Raw genomic sequence first — 20,591 nt, forward strand, 5'->3', positions numbered from 1 at the left:
TCAACCTGGCCAGAGATGATGTTACACATTTCTGGAGTAGATAGGACTTGGAATTTGGGTTTCATGGCCCAGAGGTGGAGATAGTGGAGACCACAAGAGCCCCTTTCTGCTAAAAGACATCCATTAACACATCACCTATTTACCCTTAATTATGTAATTGACTAGACATTGCAGATTCCTGACATGAATAGTGTCCCCTATACAATATCTTATACTTTCAATGTACAAGCACTGTCCAAGACAGTACCATTAAATGAAGTTGCAGTTAGTATGTTCATTTCCAGATGAAACTTTTTATGATCTCAGGCTATTCAGCAACTTCCTGTTCTGAACTCCATACCATGGATCTTTGCATTCTGTTCCATTTTGTTCCAAACTTAGGTGGTTTATCATATGTTTTGAATCACATCTGAAATATCTGTTGCGTTCCCCTTCATTTCCATGATTTGCTGTTCTGATTAATATTCAGTTCATGCTATCTGGTCCTGTATGGGGAAGTGGTGGCCTAGTGACATAATTGCTGGACTGTTAATCCAGAGACCTAGGTAATATCCTGAGGATGCAGGTTCAAATCCCACCATGGCAGATGGTGAAATTTGAATTGAATAGAAATCTGGAATTAAGATTCTTATGGCTATGAAACCATTGTCGCATGTCAGGAAAAACCAGTCTGGTTCACTAATGTCCTTTAGGGAAGGAAACTGCCATCCTTACCTGGTCTGGCCTACACATGACTCCAGACCTACAGCATTGTGGTTGATTCTTAACTGTCTGGGCAGTTAGGGATGTGTAATGCTCTCATCCCATGAACGTTTTTTTTAAAAAAAGCAGATTTTTAAAAATTCAAGTCCCTGTTGTCATTTGTTATGGTGCCTGTGCCCCTTATATCTGACTGATCTCAATGCTACAAGCATTCTATCCTTCAAGCTTTGTGACAATGCCAAATGCCCCATTTGTACATGACAGCTGCTGGAAACTAATGTTGTCCAAAATCTTTTTTTCAAAAGTTTCAAATATCTGTGCCAAAAGCTTACAAGTTAAGTCAGTTAAGGCTAGGATTCTCACTGCTTTTGTTACTTGGCACAATTCAACAATTTGACAGTGTTAGATCCTGTGGGTTCGTGCCTACAGTTACTTAATATAGGCAGTCAACTGTTCATAAGGGATTTTTGGATTGTTTAAGCAGCAGTTCCGATATGTTAGACACAAAGTACACAACCCGTGACAAGCATGGTCCTCCTGATACTAGAAGCTAAACATGAAGGTGATATGGTGTGTCATTCTCATTGAAATTGTGAAGACAGCATTCTGCTGTCTTGCTAAGTACTTGGGAGCTCTTCCCTTAATCTCTTTGGGGCTATTGTCAATCTGAAGAAGACGCCTCCTGTTAATGTCCTCTGATTCTAAGTGCTTATTGATGTATCCTATTTAACCCTGGCAGTTTACAGTCCACAATCACTTATTTAAAAACTTTGCTAGCCAATGAACTTAAACAATTATAGGTAATACAGCGTGGAGCTGGAGGAACACAAGTCAGGCAGCATCTGAGGAGCAGAAAAGTTGACGTTATGGGTCACCCTTCAGGCTATCTCCTACTATAATTATTCCTATTCTCAACATCAGAAAAGTCATTGATTCCTTGCCCACCTTCATTTGAGGATTAGTTTTCATTTTGGGATTAAAACTACTTTATTTTCCTAAATACTTTGATAATGTGCCAGACCATTATTTGTTGTCACCTTGTCGAATGTGGTTGCTTTTGTGGTATTTATTGTCAGTTTCTAAAAACAAGGCATGAAGTAGTTTTGCTTGGAGAGAGCAAGTACCTGTTGTAACAACAATTACATAAGTTTTGAAGCCACATAGAAAATGCTAGAAAAAGCTTAATGGTTTTGGCATTCTTATCCCAGTTTGCATGAGCAATGGATGTTTTATCCTTTTTCAAGAGATTGAGAGAAAGGAAAGAGAATAAGAATCCTCCATTTCTTGTTAAATCCAAATTCTCCATCTGCTGAAAACAAAGGCCGTCCCTAAAATACAGCTGATGTGTACTCAAATTTAGTTTCTTATTTTCACATTGGGAAATCACTGATTTTTTTTTTTAATTTCCAATATGAGAACCTTTCAAAGGTTATAAATCTGATAGGTGATACCGACTTCTTTACACCTGGTGGTTTCAGTCTGTTTGATTTTAAAAATGTGCAAGTTTCAGTTCAGACTGGTTCTTATTCATGAAACTTGTCTTAACCTCTATTCATATGATTACTGCAGCCGTTAAGTTCTCTTCCGTTCATTTCATTCCAGAAAGTCAAAGGAATTGTGGTGAAAAATTAAATCCGTCATCAATGTTGTACATCTGAGCAAAACTGTCTGTGCTGCCATCTGTACAGTCCTTTTCCAAATGAAGGTGATGTTGTACATTGAGCATTGGAAGCATATATCCTTCAATGCCCTCATTACAGAGAGAGAGAGAGATGGTAGCATCACGACAATGTCACTGGACTTGTAATAGAGGCCCAGGCTAATGTCCCAGGCGATACTGGTTTAAATCCCAACATGGCAGCTGACATTTCAATTAAACCTTTATCTGAAATGTAAAGCCAGTCATCAATATTATCGTCAACTATTGTGGTATGACTCATTTGGCTGTCTAATTTCTAAGGAAAGAATCTGCTATCCTTACCTGTTCTGGGCTACATCTGACTCCAGACCTATAGCAGAGAGGTTTGTTCTTAACTGCCCTCTGAAATGATTAAGCCAGGCAGTAAGGAATTGATAAATGCTGACCTCAGCAGTAATACCCATGTCCCATCGAACAATGTGTTTGAACCGTGATTGAAGTGGTAGGATTTTGTAATGCCTTGAAGGCTTAGGAATAGTTGCAGAATTTGTTAAATGGGCCTAAGATATTTAGAAATGCAAAATTCTCTTGATATTGCTAGAGTAATGCCAGTTTTTCTTTTACTGCAGAATAGAAAAATGTAGATAATTTTCTGTACTCAACATTGTTACGTGCTTTTGCAGGTGGTTGAGGTGGGTACATTAACAACATTTAGAAGGCATTTGGACAGGTACGTGTAGGGAAAGGTTTAGAAGGATATGGGCTAAGTGCAGGAAGTGGAGTTAGTGTGGATTGAAATTTTGGTCAGTATGGACCAGTTTGGGCCGAAGAGTCTGTCCCCATGTTGTAGGACACTATGACTCTATATTTTGCTTTGGTGAACCACCTGGCAATGTACTGAATCCTGAGCAAAATACTGCATTGCAAGTGCTTAATGTCTGAATCTTTGAAGCTGATGCTTTTAACTTCCATTAAGACTGCTATTTTTGTTATAGGAATGGGCTGGAATGTTAGAGATGAATGCTCTATCACTGATGTACAAGTAAGTGTCCAATGATTTTGAATTAACAATGGAACATACTGTTTTTAAAAAAAAACCAGTAACTAGTGGCAAATTAAAAGTGAAATGCCTGCTCAATCTGCTGATGGGCAAATATCTAAAATATAGAAGACAAATAAGGTAGAATTGAATGCACTTGCCAAGAAGGCAGCATTGGGTTAAGTGTGGTGTCAATGAGAATCAATGAAACTACTGTGCTGGTGGAGTTGTACCTTGCACAGTTGGATAGTTGTGGGTGTTGAGGTCCGTCATCTCAATTTCCCCAGGGTAGTGTCCTAGGCCCAAACATCAGTGATCTTCTCAAGTTCAGAAGTAGGCTATTAGCTCTTGATTGCATAATTTTTAGTACAATTTGTATCTTAATGTCCTGAAGCATTTTGTGTCCATATGCAGCAAGACCTGGATAACATCCAGGCTTACACTGAGAAGTAGCAAATAACATTCATGTCATGCATTCCCAGATAATGACCATCTACAACAAGAGAATCTAATAATCTCCCCTTAATGCAAAATGTTATTATAATAGCTGAGAGTTACCATTCACCAGAAAGCTACAAGATCAGAAGTTGGCAATTCTGCACAATCCACTTTCCTCCTGATATCCCAAAGCCTGTCCACTATCTACAAGACATGTCAGAAGTGTGGGGCATATTCTTCACTTGTCTTGATGAGTGTTGCTCCAACAATGCTCGAATATTGGACATATCTAAGACAAAGTATCCTGCTTGATTGAAGGTGATGAATGGATACCATTGTTCACTCTTTACCACAACAGCAGCCATGTGTGCCATTTATAAGATGCAGTGCGACAACTTTCCAAGGCTGCTTCAACAGCTTCCAAATGTGCAAACTCTACCACCTAGAAGGATGAGGGAAGCAGATACAATGGGAACACTACCATTTGTGTTCCCCTCCAAGTGAACTGGCCACCCTAACTGGAATTATATTATCATTCCTTCACTAATGGGAGAAGTCCTGGATCCCACTAACAATGCTGGTGTACTTGCACCATATGGACTGCAGTGGTTGAAGACAGTCACTACTGCCTTGAGAGCAATTACTGATGGGCATTAATGCTCAATAGACATCATGGACAATAAATGCTAGCTCAGCCAGTGATGCCCACACCCTGAGAGTTTGGAAATAAATTTTTGACTTGAATCATGCAAACCTACAGCACAGTGTCCACCCCATCAAAAGCTATCCTTTCAATTCCAATTTGCTGACTCTTCATCTGTAACCCAAGTTAAAGTCTCTGCAGATAAGAGTACTTTTGAAAGTTGTTGATATCTGCCTCAGTTGTTGTGTACAACATTTCTTGGAGATGATGTACCTCACGGGAGAGATCACCAGACCATAGTAGAATTGTATGGACTTGACTGTCTCATTTTGTTTCTGTCCAAAAAAAACTAACCTTTTGTAGGCAGAGTTTCAGATCTCTGTTCTCTTGAGGTGGGAAAAGTTTAGAGGTAACGCTACACTAGAATGTTTGGATGAATTGGAGCCGATACAGAGAAGAGCTTGCCTATAACTGGAAATGTTGAATGTTACCTTCCTCTAAACAATGATCAAGTGCTACTAGTTGGAACTAAGTCAAGTTTTCAAGTAGCTTCCTTACCAGGTGTTTAAGTTTTTGTTTTAGCCTTTAAAGTTAGTTGCCAGCAATTTGGTATTACCTTTCTGAGAAATGTTTCAACTTGAAAGCCCTGCTTTGTTAAATATTTTACTGTTTTTCTATCCTATATCTCTTTTTCTGTTCTTTCCTGTTATCAACTGACAGTAATCATTTGGCCCAACTCCTCTGTGCTGGTTTGTTTTCAGAGCTTTCCTGTCATCTTTTCTAGTCTCAGCATTCTCTTCTTTGCTTGCACTTACTCAGATCCCACTTAAGTGCTTACATATCTTTTATGTCAACTGTGGTCAGTTGTAGCATTCAACATTCGTTTAAAAACTGGGTAAAGCAGACTTCTTCAAATCCTAATGGATGTGTTAGTGACAGTGTACTTGGGGCCACCAGTTTCAGGCTGCACCACAAGGTTTTTAAAGAAAAAAGCTTCTCCACATTCACCCCCTATCAAACTCCGTCAGTTACCCTAAAGACTTCTATTAAGACCATAAGACATAGGAGCAGAAATTAGGCCATTCAGCCCGTTGAGTCTGCTACCATTCAATCATGGCTGATAAGTTCCTCAACCCTATTCTCCTGCTTTCTCCCCATACCTCTTGATAATCAAGAACCTATCTATCTCAGTCTTAAATGCACTCAATGGCCTGGCCTCCACAGCCTTCTGTGGCAGTGAATTCCATCGATTCACCACTCTGGCTGAAGAAGTTTCTCCTTATCTCCATTCTAAAAGGTCTTCCCTTTACTCTAAGGCTGTGCCCTCGGGTCCTAGACTCTCCTACCAATGGAAGTGTCATCTCAACATCCACTCTGTCCAGGCCATTCAGTATTCTGTAAGTTCAATTAGATTCCCCCTCCTCCTAAACTCCAATGAGTATGGTCCCAGAGACCTCAAACGTCCCTCATATATTAAGCTCTCCGTTCCTGGGACCATTCTCGTGGACCTCCTCTGAACCCGTTCCAGGGCTAGCACATCCTTCCTGAGATATGGGGCCCAAAACTGCACACAATACTCCAAATGTGGCCTGACCAGAGCCTTATAAAGCCTCAATAGTACGTCCCTGTTTTTAAATTCAAGTCCTGTTAAAATAAATGCCAACATTACATTTGCCTTCCTGACTACTGACTCAACCTGCAAGTTTACCTTGAGAGAATCCTGGACTAGAACTCCCAATTCTCTTTGCATTTCAGACTTCTGAATTTTCTCCCCCTTTTAGAAAATAGTCCATACTGTTGTTATTCTTACCAGAGTGCATGACCTCACACTTTCCCACGTTGTACTCCATCTGCCACTTCTTTGCCCACTCTCCTAACCTGTACAAATCCTTCTGCAGCCTCCCTACCTCCTCAATACTATCTGTCCCTCCAACTGTTTTTGTATCGTCTGCAAACTTAACCAGAATGCCCACAGTTCCTTCTTCTCGATCATTAAAGTAGAAAGTGAAAAGTTGTGGTCCCAACACTGACTCTTGCGGAACACCACTTGTCACCAGCTACCATCCTGAGAAAGACCCTTTTATCCCCATTCTGCTTTCTGCCAAACAGCCAATCTTCTATCCACGCTAGCACCTTGTCTGTAACACCATGGGCCCTTATCTTACTCCGCAGCCTCCTGTGCGGCACCTTGTCAAAGGCCTTCTTGAAGTCCAGGTAGATAACATCCATTGGCTCTCCTTGGTCTACCCTGTTCATTACTTCCTCAAAGAATTCTATCAGATTTTTCAGGCATGACCTCTTGATGAAACCATGCTGACTTTGCCCTACTTTACCATACACTTCCAGATATTCAGAAATCTCATCCTTTACAATGGACTCCAAAATCTTACCCACGACCGACGTTAGGCTAATTGTCCTGTAACTTTCCGTCATTTGCTTTACTCCCTTTTTAAACAGGGGTATCACATTAGCGATTTTCCAGTCCTCTGGGACCCTCCCTGACTCTAGTGATTCCTGAAAGATCACTAACGCTTTCACTATCTCTTCAGCTGTCTCCTTTAGTACTCTGAGGTGTAGTCCTTCTGCTCCAGGTGGTTTATCCACCTTCAGGCCAATCAGTTTTACTGGTGAGCCCACAGCTTCCGTCCTTTTCGTTCTGTGTTCAGCTTCTCCACTGCAGTGCTATCATGACTACGATAAAATGTTTGAATGTCTGACAAATAATGAGTTTATGGGCTAAGAGTAGTGATTTGGGGCAAGGAATACTAATAATGTGCAGGATTTTAATGCAGATTGTACGTCCCTAATCTCTCTCTTCCACCACCACTAAGTGCCCACCCATTCCACCCTCCACCCCCCCAAACTCCCCAAGTTGCTCAGGACTGCATCATGACATGCTGATGTTCTGAAGGGTTACCTTGAAGCTGTCTTCAGTATGAGCTCCTCATCCTCTTGAGGAACATCTGCCACACAACAGGTGGATTGGTCATGCTGAGCTTTAATTCCATTTGAAGCAATAGCATAAATTTGGAGCCCGGGGGCTGTATTAGGCACACAGCCTCCCAATGTCCAGAAAATCCTGTTTCAGCAAGGGCCTAGTCCCAAGTCGGAAAGTGGATGAAGAAACTCAGTAGATCTGTCAGCATCTGTGGAGAGAATGGACATGAAATGTTAACTATCTGAAAGAGGGCTGCTTATGGAGGTGCAATCTGCAGCAAGTTGCTTGCTTTCTAACCAAAATAGAAAACAAACTAATTGCTTGTAAAACATTACCAATTCACTTTTTTCCAAATGTCAAGTTGTGACTTTCTAATTTACCGGTATCCTGGAAAATCGCCCACCCAAGCTACAAATAATGGATTTGAGAAGACGGTAAGAAAAATCTCATCTTGTATTATATCAACAGGTGGGTGCGTGTTATCTAACTTACCAAGTAGCTAGCACAAATCAAAGAATTGGGCAATTTATGAACAAAGTGCATCTGGGAAACTATCACTCAAATTACCAAGAAATCTGGAAGATTGCCTTTCTTACCTGATCCTTTATTGTTTGGTGACTTTTAATGAATCCTTTTTTTTTGGAAGTTTACTTGAATAGAATCCCCACAGTGTGGAAAGTGGCCACTCGGCCCAACAAGTCCACACCAACCCTCCGAAAAGCGTCCCACCCAGACTGATCCCTCGACTGTATCCCTGTAACCCTACATTTCCCATGGCTAACACACCTAACCTACACATTCGTGAACACTAAGGGTAATTTAGCATGGTCAATCCACCTAACTTGCCCAACTTTGGACTGTGGGAGGAAACTGGAGCACTGGGTGGAAACCCACGTAGACACGGGGAGAATGTGCAAACTCCACACAGACCGTCGCCTGAGGTCGGAATTGAACCTGGGTCCCTGGCACTGAAGCAACAGTGCTAACCACAGCCATTTTGCTGCTCATTAGTATTTATCATCTTCAGTTTACTGTCTGCGAATTATTTATATACGCTAATTTATTCTGAATAAAATATTTAATTTGCTTAGTCTTAATTTGCCCTTCTGAATTACGAATGATCAACAATCAGGAACTGGTTTGCTTTTGCCTGTTGCACTGTCTATTTTTATTTAATTTCTAAGTAAAAGCAAATACACAATTTTCTTAAAGTTGAATTTTTCTAAAAATATATCAAAACAGTGGTAAGGTAGTGGTTTGGAACACTACTTTGCATTTATTTTGGAGCCATCATGGCAAATTATTTACGTAGCTTTCTTGTACATCAGGGAGGTCAGTTCCCAAACATTGACTGTACAGCAAGTGCTGGCAACTCAACTGGTCAATGCAGTATAACAAACTGCTGGAAATTTCCCTTATTAATTGAAAAATGCAATATCTGCCCTATCTTCCCAATGAAAAAGCTGTGCGTGGGACATCTAGTGTGTGAATGAATGGTCTATCATTCTCACTTTTTGTAGTGTGAGATGGGTTTAAAATTTCAAAATCTGAAGAGGTTATTTCCAATTCACAGATAAATTTACTATTTGAAATTTATCCCAAAACAATGAATTTCCCACACCTCCCCATCTAATTAGCAAAAGTGCAATATTGTTTGACTTGCATCCATTTCTTTTTAATGGAGAAGATATGAGATTTCACATTGTCCTTTTGTACCATTAATTTATTAATACATTCATGTTTTAACATAAAATCAAGTATCAAAGCAAATATAGAACCACAGGATCACTACAGTGCAGCAAGAAACTATTTGGCCCATTTGAGTCTGCACCAACTCTCCAAAAAGCATTTCACCCCACCCCCAGGGTTTTTACCATGGCTGACCCAACTAAACTGCACATCACTGGACACTACAGGACAATTTTTAGCATGGCCAATCCACCTAACCTGCACATCTTTGGACTGTGGGAGGAAACCCATGCAGACACAGATAGAGCATGCAAACTCTACACACATGTCCCTCCCCCCCACACTGTGCTGTTCTAAATATTTGTAAATATAATAAAAACAACTCAATTCCTAACAAATCAGGAAATTAAACTAGTCCTAATTCTTGTATCAGGCTGTTTATAGTCTTGTCCTCAGCATTTATCAACAAGCTAATAATGGTTTTTAAATGATAAATGTAAATTTAGATCAAGAATGGATATCAGGTATTGACTTGCCCAATAATCAAGACAGCAGATTCTAATGAAATGGAACTTTGAACCTAAAACGTATTGTTTGCTTGTGCTCCCCTTAAATTTGGTGAATTGTGCACTTTTTGTCCCAAGTTCTAATTGTACAATTATTGAACATTTTGGAGATTAATGGACAAACAGTAATTACAAAGCATTGCTCAGCCAAAATTGGGCACAATTTTGCTTCAAGTAGTCTCAACATTAGTGATCTTCAGTGTGTTGCTTTGGGTTATCTGTTCTCCTCAGTCTATTGCTATCTAACAGCAGTGGCCAATCTGGGAAAGAAAGCAGATATAGCAGTGATTTACTGAGCCATGGCTACAGAACAATTGATGTTGCATGAGAGTGTGAATGACAGTGTGCTCCAAGATCCTCGTGTTGAGTAAAGTCAAGCAGGAAGGCGTAATATTAAAAGCACAGTGACAATGATCTAATGAGAGGATAAGTCAGAGCTGGCATTAGGAGATGGGCTGAAACAGAATGAGTCAAATGTATATGCAGCAGTAGTGGGCAGGTCGAACCAAACTGTTACTTCCCACAATTAAAGGGAGAAGATTTTATTACAAATGAGCACACTCTGTTTATTTTCAAATGGTATCTTGCACATTTGTGCTGATCTTAATTTGCCTCTGCTCAGTTTGTGACAAGATGTGCCTTTGAGGGATTTGTTCTGCCCTGCTCCTCTTGAAGAGGGGTAATGTAAACCAGGTGCCGGGCTGTCTGCTCCATGGGAAGCAGAACAAATAGCATGACCAATCGAATCAGGTCTGAAAAGCAGCACCTTACGCTATCTTTAAATAAAAGTTAGGAACCAGGCTGTCTGTTTTGAGAGGATTTGGTCTGGTCCATAACAGGTATGTATCACTGTTCTTAAAAATTCTGAGCGGAAGGGATAGTATTTCTGGGAATGGAGGAGAGGAGAGGAAGGAATAGGAATTGCCAAATAAACATGTAAAAACAAAAAATTGGAAATATTGTGCAGACGAGGCAGCAGTTTTGGAAAGAAACAAATGTTTGATTTCCAACATCTGCAGTATTCCTTCTTAGAGTTTACTGTTTCTGATTTTTAAAGTATGTTTGTTGACTTCGCTTTGTTAATCTTGCAACGTTTGGATAAAATCCAAAGAAAAAGTAAAGATATGGAATATTTTTCTTTTTAAAGATCTTGCTTTGCTGTTCCAACAATGGTCATTATGATAGCGTGTTTACAAAACAGTTTCAAGGGCATGCAGCCGTTTGTCAAGGTAGGTTTGTCTTTTGGCTAAATGAGATCTGTCGTCTGCTGGTGTTGGTTGACCCTTAAAACAGTTTTATTTAAAATGATAATTTACTGTCAATCTATTTTGAGGTACTTGTTTACTATCTGCTGTTGAACAAGCCAGGAACCAACATAGAGCCTTTGTCGCAAAATGGTAGTGTCGCTACCTTTTCAGTTAGAAGGCCTGGATTCAGGTTCCCCCTGCGGTGTCATAATGTATCTGAGCAGGATGATTAAAATAGCTACACATGGTAACCTGTCACATGTTTAAAAATTAATCACCAACTTGTACAAATCCAATGGCTGTTGGTTCTGTTTTCTAATGCATTTACGTTTTGTATTAGACTTTGCGTACAATTCCCCAAGGATCACATGTTATTGGGGAAGAGTGGCTCAGTACTGCATAGCTTTTTGGCAAATTGCCTTCAATCATCAGGAAAGTTCCTTTTTTGTTTCCCTCAAATTTTAGAAGAATTGATGTTTCTAATGGGGTAAAATGACAGTATTCTCAACTTTTCCTTTTTCTGTAGGTGTTTCTTAAATGAAGTTTGTGGTATAATAATCGGAGGTGATGAGTCTTCAGGTTTAGGAAAAAAAATAAATAATCTCCAAGTAAATTTATGGAATACTTCCAAATTTGAGGAAGTTCTTGAACACACTGTATCACATTTTCAAGTGTTCAGCCTTCTGTGAACTTCCCAATAACCATATGCTTTTGTTGTCAAATGAAGATTTTTGTTTTAAAGGATGAGGGGTTAAAAAAAACTGACATGTAAATGCTGCAGTTAGCACTAAACTTATCAAAATTTGAAAGCTTAGGCTAATTAGCCTAATATCTATTGCTTAAGTTTCAGAATCAATTAAGGAAGTATGTAGAACATTAAAACAGGAGTAAGCTGTTCAGTCCCTTGACCCTTTACCACCATTCAATGAGATCATAGCTAATCTCTGGCCTAATTCAATACACCTGCCTTTGACCCATATCCTTAATAGCTTTGTTTAACGAAAATCTGATTGTAAAATTAACTGATCCAACACCTGCCTTTTTTTTTTGGAAGTATGTTCCAAGTACAAGGGTCTTGGGGGTATTTTATGCATGAAAAACAGCTTGCATATGAGTGCAGCAAGTAATCAGGAGTGCTAATGGAACATTGGCCCTTATTTCAATGGGGGTCAGAGTATAAGAATCAGGAAGTCTTTCTGCAACTGTAGAAGATGCTGGTGAGACAACATCTGGAGTACTGAGAGCATTTTGGTCCCCTTATTCAAGGAAAGATGGCACATTGGGGACAGTTCAAAGAAGGTTCACAAGGATGATCACTGGTATGGATTGTCTTAGGAGCAAGGGTTAAACAGTGACTCTCTTCATTGGAGTCTGGAAGAATGTTGGGTGATCTCATTGCAACATATGGGATTCTTAAGGGACCTGACGAGGTAAATGCTGAGAGGATGCATCCTCATGGGGAAAATCAAGGTCCAGAGTGCATTGTCTCAATAAAGCAGTGCCATTTTAAGACTGAGATGAGGAATTTCTTGAGGTTGAGTCATTGGATCTCATGCCAGCAGGCTATACAAGGACTCTACCCCTAATATGTTTAAAGCTGAGCTAGATTCTTGATCGGTAGGGGGATCGAAGGTTCTGGGGAAAGGGCAGGAAAGTGAATATAATGTCTTGGATCAGTCAAGATTCATTGAATGGCATATCAGGCTCAAAAGGGCTAAGTGGCTTACTCCTGTTATTTCTTATAGCCTTTAGAGTTTCTAGGGTGACATGATTCAAGGTAGATGCTTGTATTTTAGGAGTAAACAAAGTACAGGGATTTTTCAATGCAAGAATTTAATGGGAATTTCAGGACTACAGGGCATATTTTTAATGTGAAAGCAGAGATTTATAGACATGAGGGGTAACTTTTCAGTTTGTTATGTTGAATGAACTTCGAGAGGAAGTGGTAGATGTGGTAACAGTTGGTGTTTAAAAGGCACTTGCAAGTACACGAATAAAAAATGTTTCAAGGGATATGGACCAAACGCAGGCAGGTGGGGCTAATTTAGTTTGGGATTATGGTCGGCATGACTGGTTGGACCAAAGGGTCTGTTTCCTTTGTTGTATAACTCTGACCCTAAATGAAGGGGTGAAATAACTGGGTTTGAGAAACTGAGGTAATTACAGTTTGGACCATGCTTGCAAAACAACAGGTGGTTCTCCATCTTTGTGATGGAGACAATAAATCTGGTACTGTTTCATTTATCCCAAATAGAAATAGAATCAGTGATGTTTTGAAGGTAAAGTTCATTAGTTTGGTTTCTTTAACTTGGGATATCCCAAGTGTTCTGTGTCACTAGAATAGATTGCAGAGTTTTGCTATTACTGTAATATTTCAGGTTTTAAATTGCATCTCCATGTTCATCCTTCCAAATTTCTACAAGTTTTTACTCCCACTGAACTTGTATTTGCTGCACACAGTGTGTTCTACTCTACATTGGAGAAACCAAATGCAGACTGGGTGACCGCTTTGCAGAACATCTCCGGTCTGTGTGCAAGGATGATCCCGACCTTCCTGTAGCCAGTCATTTTAAGTGTCTTGCTCACATGCTCACTTGTCTGTCCTTGGTATGTTGCAATGCTCATAGAATCCCTACAGTGTGGAAACAGGCTGTTTGGCCCATACCGACCCATCCCCCTATAATCCACCTAATTAATACATCCCTGAACACTACAGGCAATTTAGCATGGCCAATCCACCTAGCCTGCATATCTTTGGACTGTGGGAGGAAACTGGAGCACCCAGAGGAAACCCACAGGGAGAACGTGCAAACTCTACCCAAGGATGGGATCGAACCCAGGTCCCTGGTGCTGTGAGGCAGCAGTGCTAACCACTGTGTCACCATGCCGCTCCAGCAAATCACAATGTAAACTGGAGGAGCAACATTTCATCTTCAAACTCGCCAGTTTACAACTTTCTGGGTTCAGTATTGAGTTCAACACCTTCAAATTTTGAACCCATTCTGTCCCTTTTAGCCTTGCTTGTTACATTCTGTCACTCTCTCTCCCCTCCCCCCAGCCCAGTGGGTCTGTCTGTTCTTTTCAGTCTGGCTGTTAGACACACCATTGTTCTGCCATTCTCATGTTCGATCACTTAATCAGAGCTATCAACATGCTTTCTCCCCAGCAGCCCACTCTCAACAGTTGCATAAATGCTGTCCCTTCCATACATTTTCAGCTGTGACAAGTCTTCTAAGTGTTCGCTTTCTTTCTGTCCGTGGGTGCTGCCTGACCTGTGATCACCAGCATTTTTTTTGTTTTCAGTTAACTTATCACTTGTTGCTTATGGTGTCCAACTTGTCTTGTGCCTCATTAACGTTCTGTTATTTTCCTAGCTTCACAGTGCTTCTAAGTTTGTTTCATCTATTGACCATTGAATTCCTGTATGGTTTAAATCAAGAATAGAGTTGGAGTCTTGCAGCGCAGAAACCGACCCTTCAGTCCAACTCATCCATGCCAACCAGACATCCCAATTTGATCTAGTCCCATTTGCCAGCAGTTAGCCAATATCCCTCTAAACCCTATGCATGTACCCCTCCAGATGCCTTCTAAATGTTATAATTATACCTGCCGCCACCTCTTCGTCTGGCAGCTTGTTCCATACACACACCATCCCCTGTAAAAAGTTATCCCTCGGGTCCTTTTTAAATCATTCCTCTCTCAGCTTAAACCTGTGCCCTCATGTTTTGGACTCCCCACTCGAGGAAAACGGTTTTGGCTATTCATCCTTTCCATGCCAATCATGATGTTATAAACCTCTAAACGTCACCCCTCAGTTTCTGAAGGTCCAGGGAAAATAGCCCCAGCCTATTCAGCCTTTCCCTATGGCTCCAACCCTTAAGTCCCAGCAACATCCTTGTAAATCTACTCTGCATCCTTTCAAGTTTAACAACATCCTTCCTGTAGAAAGATGACCAGATTATATACAGCATTCTAAAAGTATTCTCACCAACGTTCTGTACAGCTGTAACATACATCCCAACTCAATGTTCTGACCAATGAAGGCAACCATGTCAAATTTCTTCGCCAAACTGTCTACCTGCGACTCCATTTTGAAGGAACTATGCACCTACACCCCTAGGTCTCTTTGTTTGGTAACACTCCACAGGCCCCTAGCATTAAGTGTGTAAGTTCTGCCCTGGTTTGTCTTTCCAAAATGCAACACCTCATTTAAATTAAACTCCATCTGCCAGTCCTCGGCCTATTGGCCCATCTGATCAAGGTCCCATTGTACTCTGAGATAATCTTCTACACTGTCCATTATGCCACCTATTTCACTGTCATCAGCAAATTTACTAATTGTACTTCCTTTATTCATATCTAAATCATTTATTTAAATGATGAAAAGCACTGGAGCCAGCACCAATTCTTGTGGCACACTGCTGGTCACAGGCCTCCAGTCTGAAAAATAGCCCCCCCTTCTCCACCCTCTGTCTCCTATCTTCAAGCTAATGTTATATCCAATTGGCTAGTTCCCCCTGGATTCCACATCATCTAACCTTGCTAACCTTTTACCATGCTGAACCTTGTTGATCACTTTGCTGAAGTCCGTGTACAACGTCCACTGCTCTGCCTTCAATCTTTGTCACTACTTCAAAAAAAAACTGTCATGTTAGTGAGACATTATTTACCACGCACAAATCCATGTTGACTATCCCTAATCATTCTTGACCTTGCCAAATACATGTAAATCATGTCCCTCAGAATCCCCTCCAATTTACGCACCACTGACTTCAGGCTCACTGGTCTGTAGTTCCCTTGCTTTTCCTTATCACCGTTTCGAAAATAATGACATCACATTAGCTGACCTCCAGTCTTCTGGCACCTCACCTGTGGCTGTTGATACAAATATCTCAGCATGGGACCTAGTGATCGCTTCCTGCAGAGTTCTGAGAAACACCAATCAGGTCCTGAGAATTTATCTACCTTTATGCATTCCTTTATGCGTTTTAAGACCTCCTCCACAGAACTCCTTAAATTGTGTGTCTAATGTGGATGCATTTCCTGAAAAACATATTGTTAACTGTCAAGAAAATAGATTCTTTCCTCAATTTTCTAATGGATATAAAGTACCATCCGTTATATTACGTCTTGGAATGATCACCCCAAGGCAGCTCTGGTCCAATTCATTAGTAACATTTCAACTGTATCACCTTTGCAGTTATCGAAAGTTGTGACTTTGACACTTTTTGATATGTGAAATCAACGTTAGTAATTTCCTCATTCTCAAGAATTCATGTTGTCTTTAAAACAGATCTTCACAAGTATCCCTAAAACAGTATAAATGACTGACCTTTATTTTACACAAGTGTCAAGCTTGTAATCAGCATTGAAAGAATAAGCCCTAATAGCTTCAATTATCAAATCTGCATTGGCGTACAAGTTCAGAAAATAAAATGCCAGTGGATCACTTAGAATGCTGCCAGACAGATTTTAAAATTGGACAGTCTATGTGCACAGATGGTTAAGGAGGCAGCAGCATTTGGTTAGCAAATAGATGGCTCTCTGTACATGCATGTAAGTTTAACATAGGAAGGATAAAGAGAAGAAAAATGACAAAGTGGCACGAGAGTAAAATAGTTTAGAAATAGGAGTGATCTATTGAGGAAGATGTGAGGCAAATTTGGGTTTGGAGTATGCATGCAAAATGGTAAATAATGGAAAAAATAAGCTTGGCGATGTGGCACAGGATGTCATGGAGGACAGTTTTGACAATAATATCTGGTTCCAACAAGATGACCAGGAATGTAGAATTCACAATTGCATGGTATTCTGGAAATACTAGGTGAGAAAATGAGGTAACAGATTTGATCACAAACTATAAAAGCACTGGAGAAGGATTTTTCAAACAACTGTTATACTGGCTGCATACAGTAAGGCCACCAAATAATTTAAAGGCAGGAAATTTGGAGGCATAATATACAGATGCAAGTAGAGCTCAGTAAAAATAATAGGAAACTTAATCGCTCAGTCTTTAAGATGATTAACAGGTGTTTTTTTATTTTGCGGGGCATTGGGAGTAGAAGTAGTGAGAAATATCACCAGATTTAGATCCAACACTGCTACCTTCCTCGTTCAGTTGGAAACGTGTTGATTTTAGGAATGAGGTGAGGAGCAAGTGGAACACGTAAGAAAAGCAAGAGTCCAACATTCATCACTAGGGACCTCTGCTACAAATATTCCTGCAGCCTGAAAAGCATCCATTAACCAGGACTGTCTTATTCCTGTCACTAAACTAATTCTGTATCCATAGATAAGTGTGGAGCTGGAGGAACACAGCAGGCCAGGCAGCATCAGAGGAGCAGAAAAGCTGAAGTTTCGGGTCGGGACCTTCAGAGATGGGGAAGGGGAAGGGGAAGGGAGCTGTGAAATAAATGGGGGGGGGGGGGGGCGGGGCAAGGTAGGTGGGATGGCAATAGGTGAGTGCAGGTAGGCAGTGGTGAGGATTGGTCAGTGAGGTGGGAGAAGTGACTAGGTGGGAGAGAAGATGGACAGGTCAAGGAGGCAGGGATGAGAGGGAGGGTGGATCATGGGCTGAGGCTGGGGCTGGGGACATTTTGAAGCGAGTAAAGTCCACAGAGATCACTGGCTTGTAGGCTCCCAAGGCGGAATATGTGGTGCTGCTGCTCCCCCAATTTTCAGGTGGCGTCGTTGTGACACTGGAGGATGGACATGTCGTCCAGGGAGTGGGAGGGGTGTTGAAGTGGTTCGCGACTGAAGGTGTTGTCGTTTGTCGCGAACTGAGCACAGGTGCTCGACAAAGCAGTCTCTGAGCCCCTGTAATTCTGTATCCATGCAGTTTTTGTCCCTTTATTATTCTATGGCTATAACTTTGCTCTCAAATCTGTGTGAAACTGTATTGAATGCCTTTTTAGAAGTATGTATACGTCACATTAACAGCATTGCTTGCATCATCCCTTGTAAATTTTAAAGTTAGTTTAGCACTATTCTCTCTCTTGATCCACACTGGCTCTTTCCTTGATTTAACCTACGTTTATTCATATGGCTGTTCATTTTGTTCCAGATTATTGTTTGACTGTTTTCTTACCACTGAAGTTAAGCTGAGTGGCCTGTAGTTCTTGAAATTAATCAATTGTAATAAATGCATATCATATTATATTCCAGCGATTGTATATGAAGTGCTGTACAGAGATGTCTTTGGAGTGGATGAAGAAGAACTACGAGCTGCAGTGGAATTGTTCCGCAGTCATGGCAAGAAAACCAGAAAGAGCAGTAACTCTAAAGGAAATGGTGATACTGAATATCTTCCTGAAAAAGTTGTGCAGTATGTAAATTTGGAGTGCATTATTATTTTAAAAAGATTGTTATTAACAATCATTAGGGTGAGAGAAGTTGTTAGTGTCTAGTTTTGCTGTTTGTGGTCCTAGGATGAAATCTTAGAGCTGGAGGTTTTGGTCACTAAAGATTTTCCCAGAAAAATCCAACTATGACTGACATCTGATTTACAGGTGTTACTTTCCTTTTTTTGAGGAAAGTGTTGCAACATTGGTTAGCTTTGTTTTCCAGCGCACAACTCAGTAATACTAGTAGTCAAATAAACAATGAGATATATTGCTGTAATTGATATCTATTAGCAAGAATGTTGGAAAGATAGCTACAACAAGAGTAATTTTTAAAAGCTCGATTAATCTTTTTTTCTTTGAGGCTTAAAGAAGCCATTGTAAAATTGTTACCTGGAGATGTGCCAAAATAGTTGAAATCCATTTCAGTTTGATATAGGTACATTTCTAAAGGTTTAAGCAGTATAATTGAAGAGTGACGTTGATTGGCTCTTTGGAAGAGAGAGATGCTGTAGAGTATCAAACAAAGCCAAAGCACCACTAGACCTGATGCCAGCTGCTTTTACATTTAAAGTGTGAATATTTTGCCCAGTAAGTTTCACTTTCGGCTGCTCTATTCCCCCATTATCACTGAGCCATGCAGATGACTTGAGGCAGAATTTGAAGCAGGCCACATCATTCTCTTCACTATCCCTTTTATGCTGGAATTAAGAGACCAATTCAAATGCATTATCACTTTCTATAAGCTTTGCATTCATAGCAAAAATTACAAAAAAGAACAAGCTGATGGAATGTTAGCTTTTATATTGAGTTGGAATGTAAAGAGGAAGGATTTAATCTGCAGCTATACAAAGCCTTGGATCGACCACCTCTGGGGTATTGTATACAGTGCTCGATACTGCATCTGATAATGGGTATAATGGATTTTGAAGAAGTGCAATGCATAATCACTATCATCTCACTAGGGCCCCAATGGCTATATTCTAAGGTTATATTCGAGCAGGCGTGTCTCCCTGGTGTGCAGAGGATTTAAAGTTGAGGATTTTGGGATTTGGAAATGAATTGGGTTGGATAGAGAAACATCTAGGGGAGTCTGGAGAGTGCAACCTTCAAATCAGAGCCAGATCATTCGGGAGAGAAGTTGGACAACACAAACCGGTAAATATAGTGTGTTCTCTTTGGAAATGTGTTGGATACTACCTCAAATGACTAAATTTGATAATTGATAACATTAATGTTAGCCAAGAATAATGAATATGAAGATGTATCTATACCCTATGATCCCAATAAATGGTGGAATGGTTTTTGAGGTCTAATGCCTCACTTTTATATATTTATGCAAACAAGGGCATCTGCAACACTGGGTAAACTAAGTGTTTAAGTAAATTTGTAAATCAATTTGGATGTCTCCATAATGATACAAATTTTGCATACTTATCAAAGGCAGTTGGATCTTTTGGCTATCCTAGAATTAAAATAGAGGTTTCAGGCTGATTTAGTTTGAATGGGCAAATAAAATGTAGCATAATGTAGATAGGTTGCCCACTCTGTTAGGAAAAACAGAATAATAAAGAGCAGTAATTAAATAGTGATAGGAGATTTTAAAGTACAGTGGTCACTGAAAGCAAGCAATCATCTGCAAAAAGCAGTTAAGGCAAAATGCTAAGTTGGCTTTTATTGCAGAATGGCTTGAGTATGGGAGCAAGGAAGTCTAATTGCAATTGTTTAGGTCCTTGAAGAGAGTGCACCCGTAGTGCTTTACATATAGTAGGCTATGCTGTTTTGGTCTCCTTTATCTCAGGAAGGATGCACTTGCTACAGAGGGGAGTGCAATGAAGGTCATCCAGACTGAATTCTGGGATGGTAGGTTTCCTGTATGAAAAGAGATTGCAGGGTTGACTAGTCTTGAATTCACTGCGATTTAAAATAAAACAAAACAAATACAGCACAGGAACAGGCCTTTCGGCCCTCCAACCCTGCATCAATACTTTTGCCCTTTGATACTAAAACTGCTTTCACTTACGAGATCCTATTCATGTATTCAATAATGCGGAAATAACGAGATCTCATTTGAAACACACAAAATTCTAACACAGCTGGACAAACTAGATACAGGGATTGGTTCCTCTAACCACAGATCCAGAATAAGAGTTCACGGTCTCTGGATACGTTATAGACTCTTTTGAACTGAGAAGGAATTTCTTCACTCAAAAGGTGGTGAACCAATGGAATCCTGTATGTTTTAGCCTGTAGAAACCTTTCTTAAGGCAGTAAGTGATATAGTGCAAGTTGGAGTACAACTTTTGAGAAAGAGGATCAGCCACAATCATATCAAGTTATGGTGCCATCT

The 20,591-nt window shown here is 40.3% G+C and overlaps 1 protein-coding gene across 1 annotated transcript in view; it reads left to right on the top strand.

The window, feature by feature from the left end:
* alg13 (ALG13 UDP-N-acetylglucosaminyltransferase subunit) overlaps positions 1 to 20,591 on the top strand; it is a 79,578-nt gene that overhangs the window by 19,533 nt on the left and 39,454 nt on the right. The window contains exons 8-11 of the mRNA XM_048605289.1: positions 3,337 to 3,383; positions 7,761 to 7,833; positions 10,802 to 10,883; positions 18,066 to 18,225. Of these exons, the coding sequence (XP_048461246.1) occupies positions 3,337 to 3,383; positions 7,761 to 7,833; positions 10,802 to 10,883; positions 18,066 to 18,225 (362 nt within the window). The remainder of the gene's footprint in view (positions 1 to 3,336; positions 3,384 to 7,760; positions 7,834 to 10,801; positions 10,884 to 18,065; positions 18,226 to 20,591) is intronic.

The sequence above is a fragment of the Rhincodon typus genome, chromosome 14 (genome assembly GCF_021869965.1).
Source record: "Rhincodon typus isolate 14 chromosome 14, sRhiTyp1.1, whole genome shotgun sequence".
Classification (NCBI taxonomy): Eukaryota; Metazoa; Chordata; class Chondrichthyes; order Orectolobiformes; family Rhincodontidae; genus Rhincodon; species Rhincodon typus.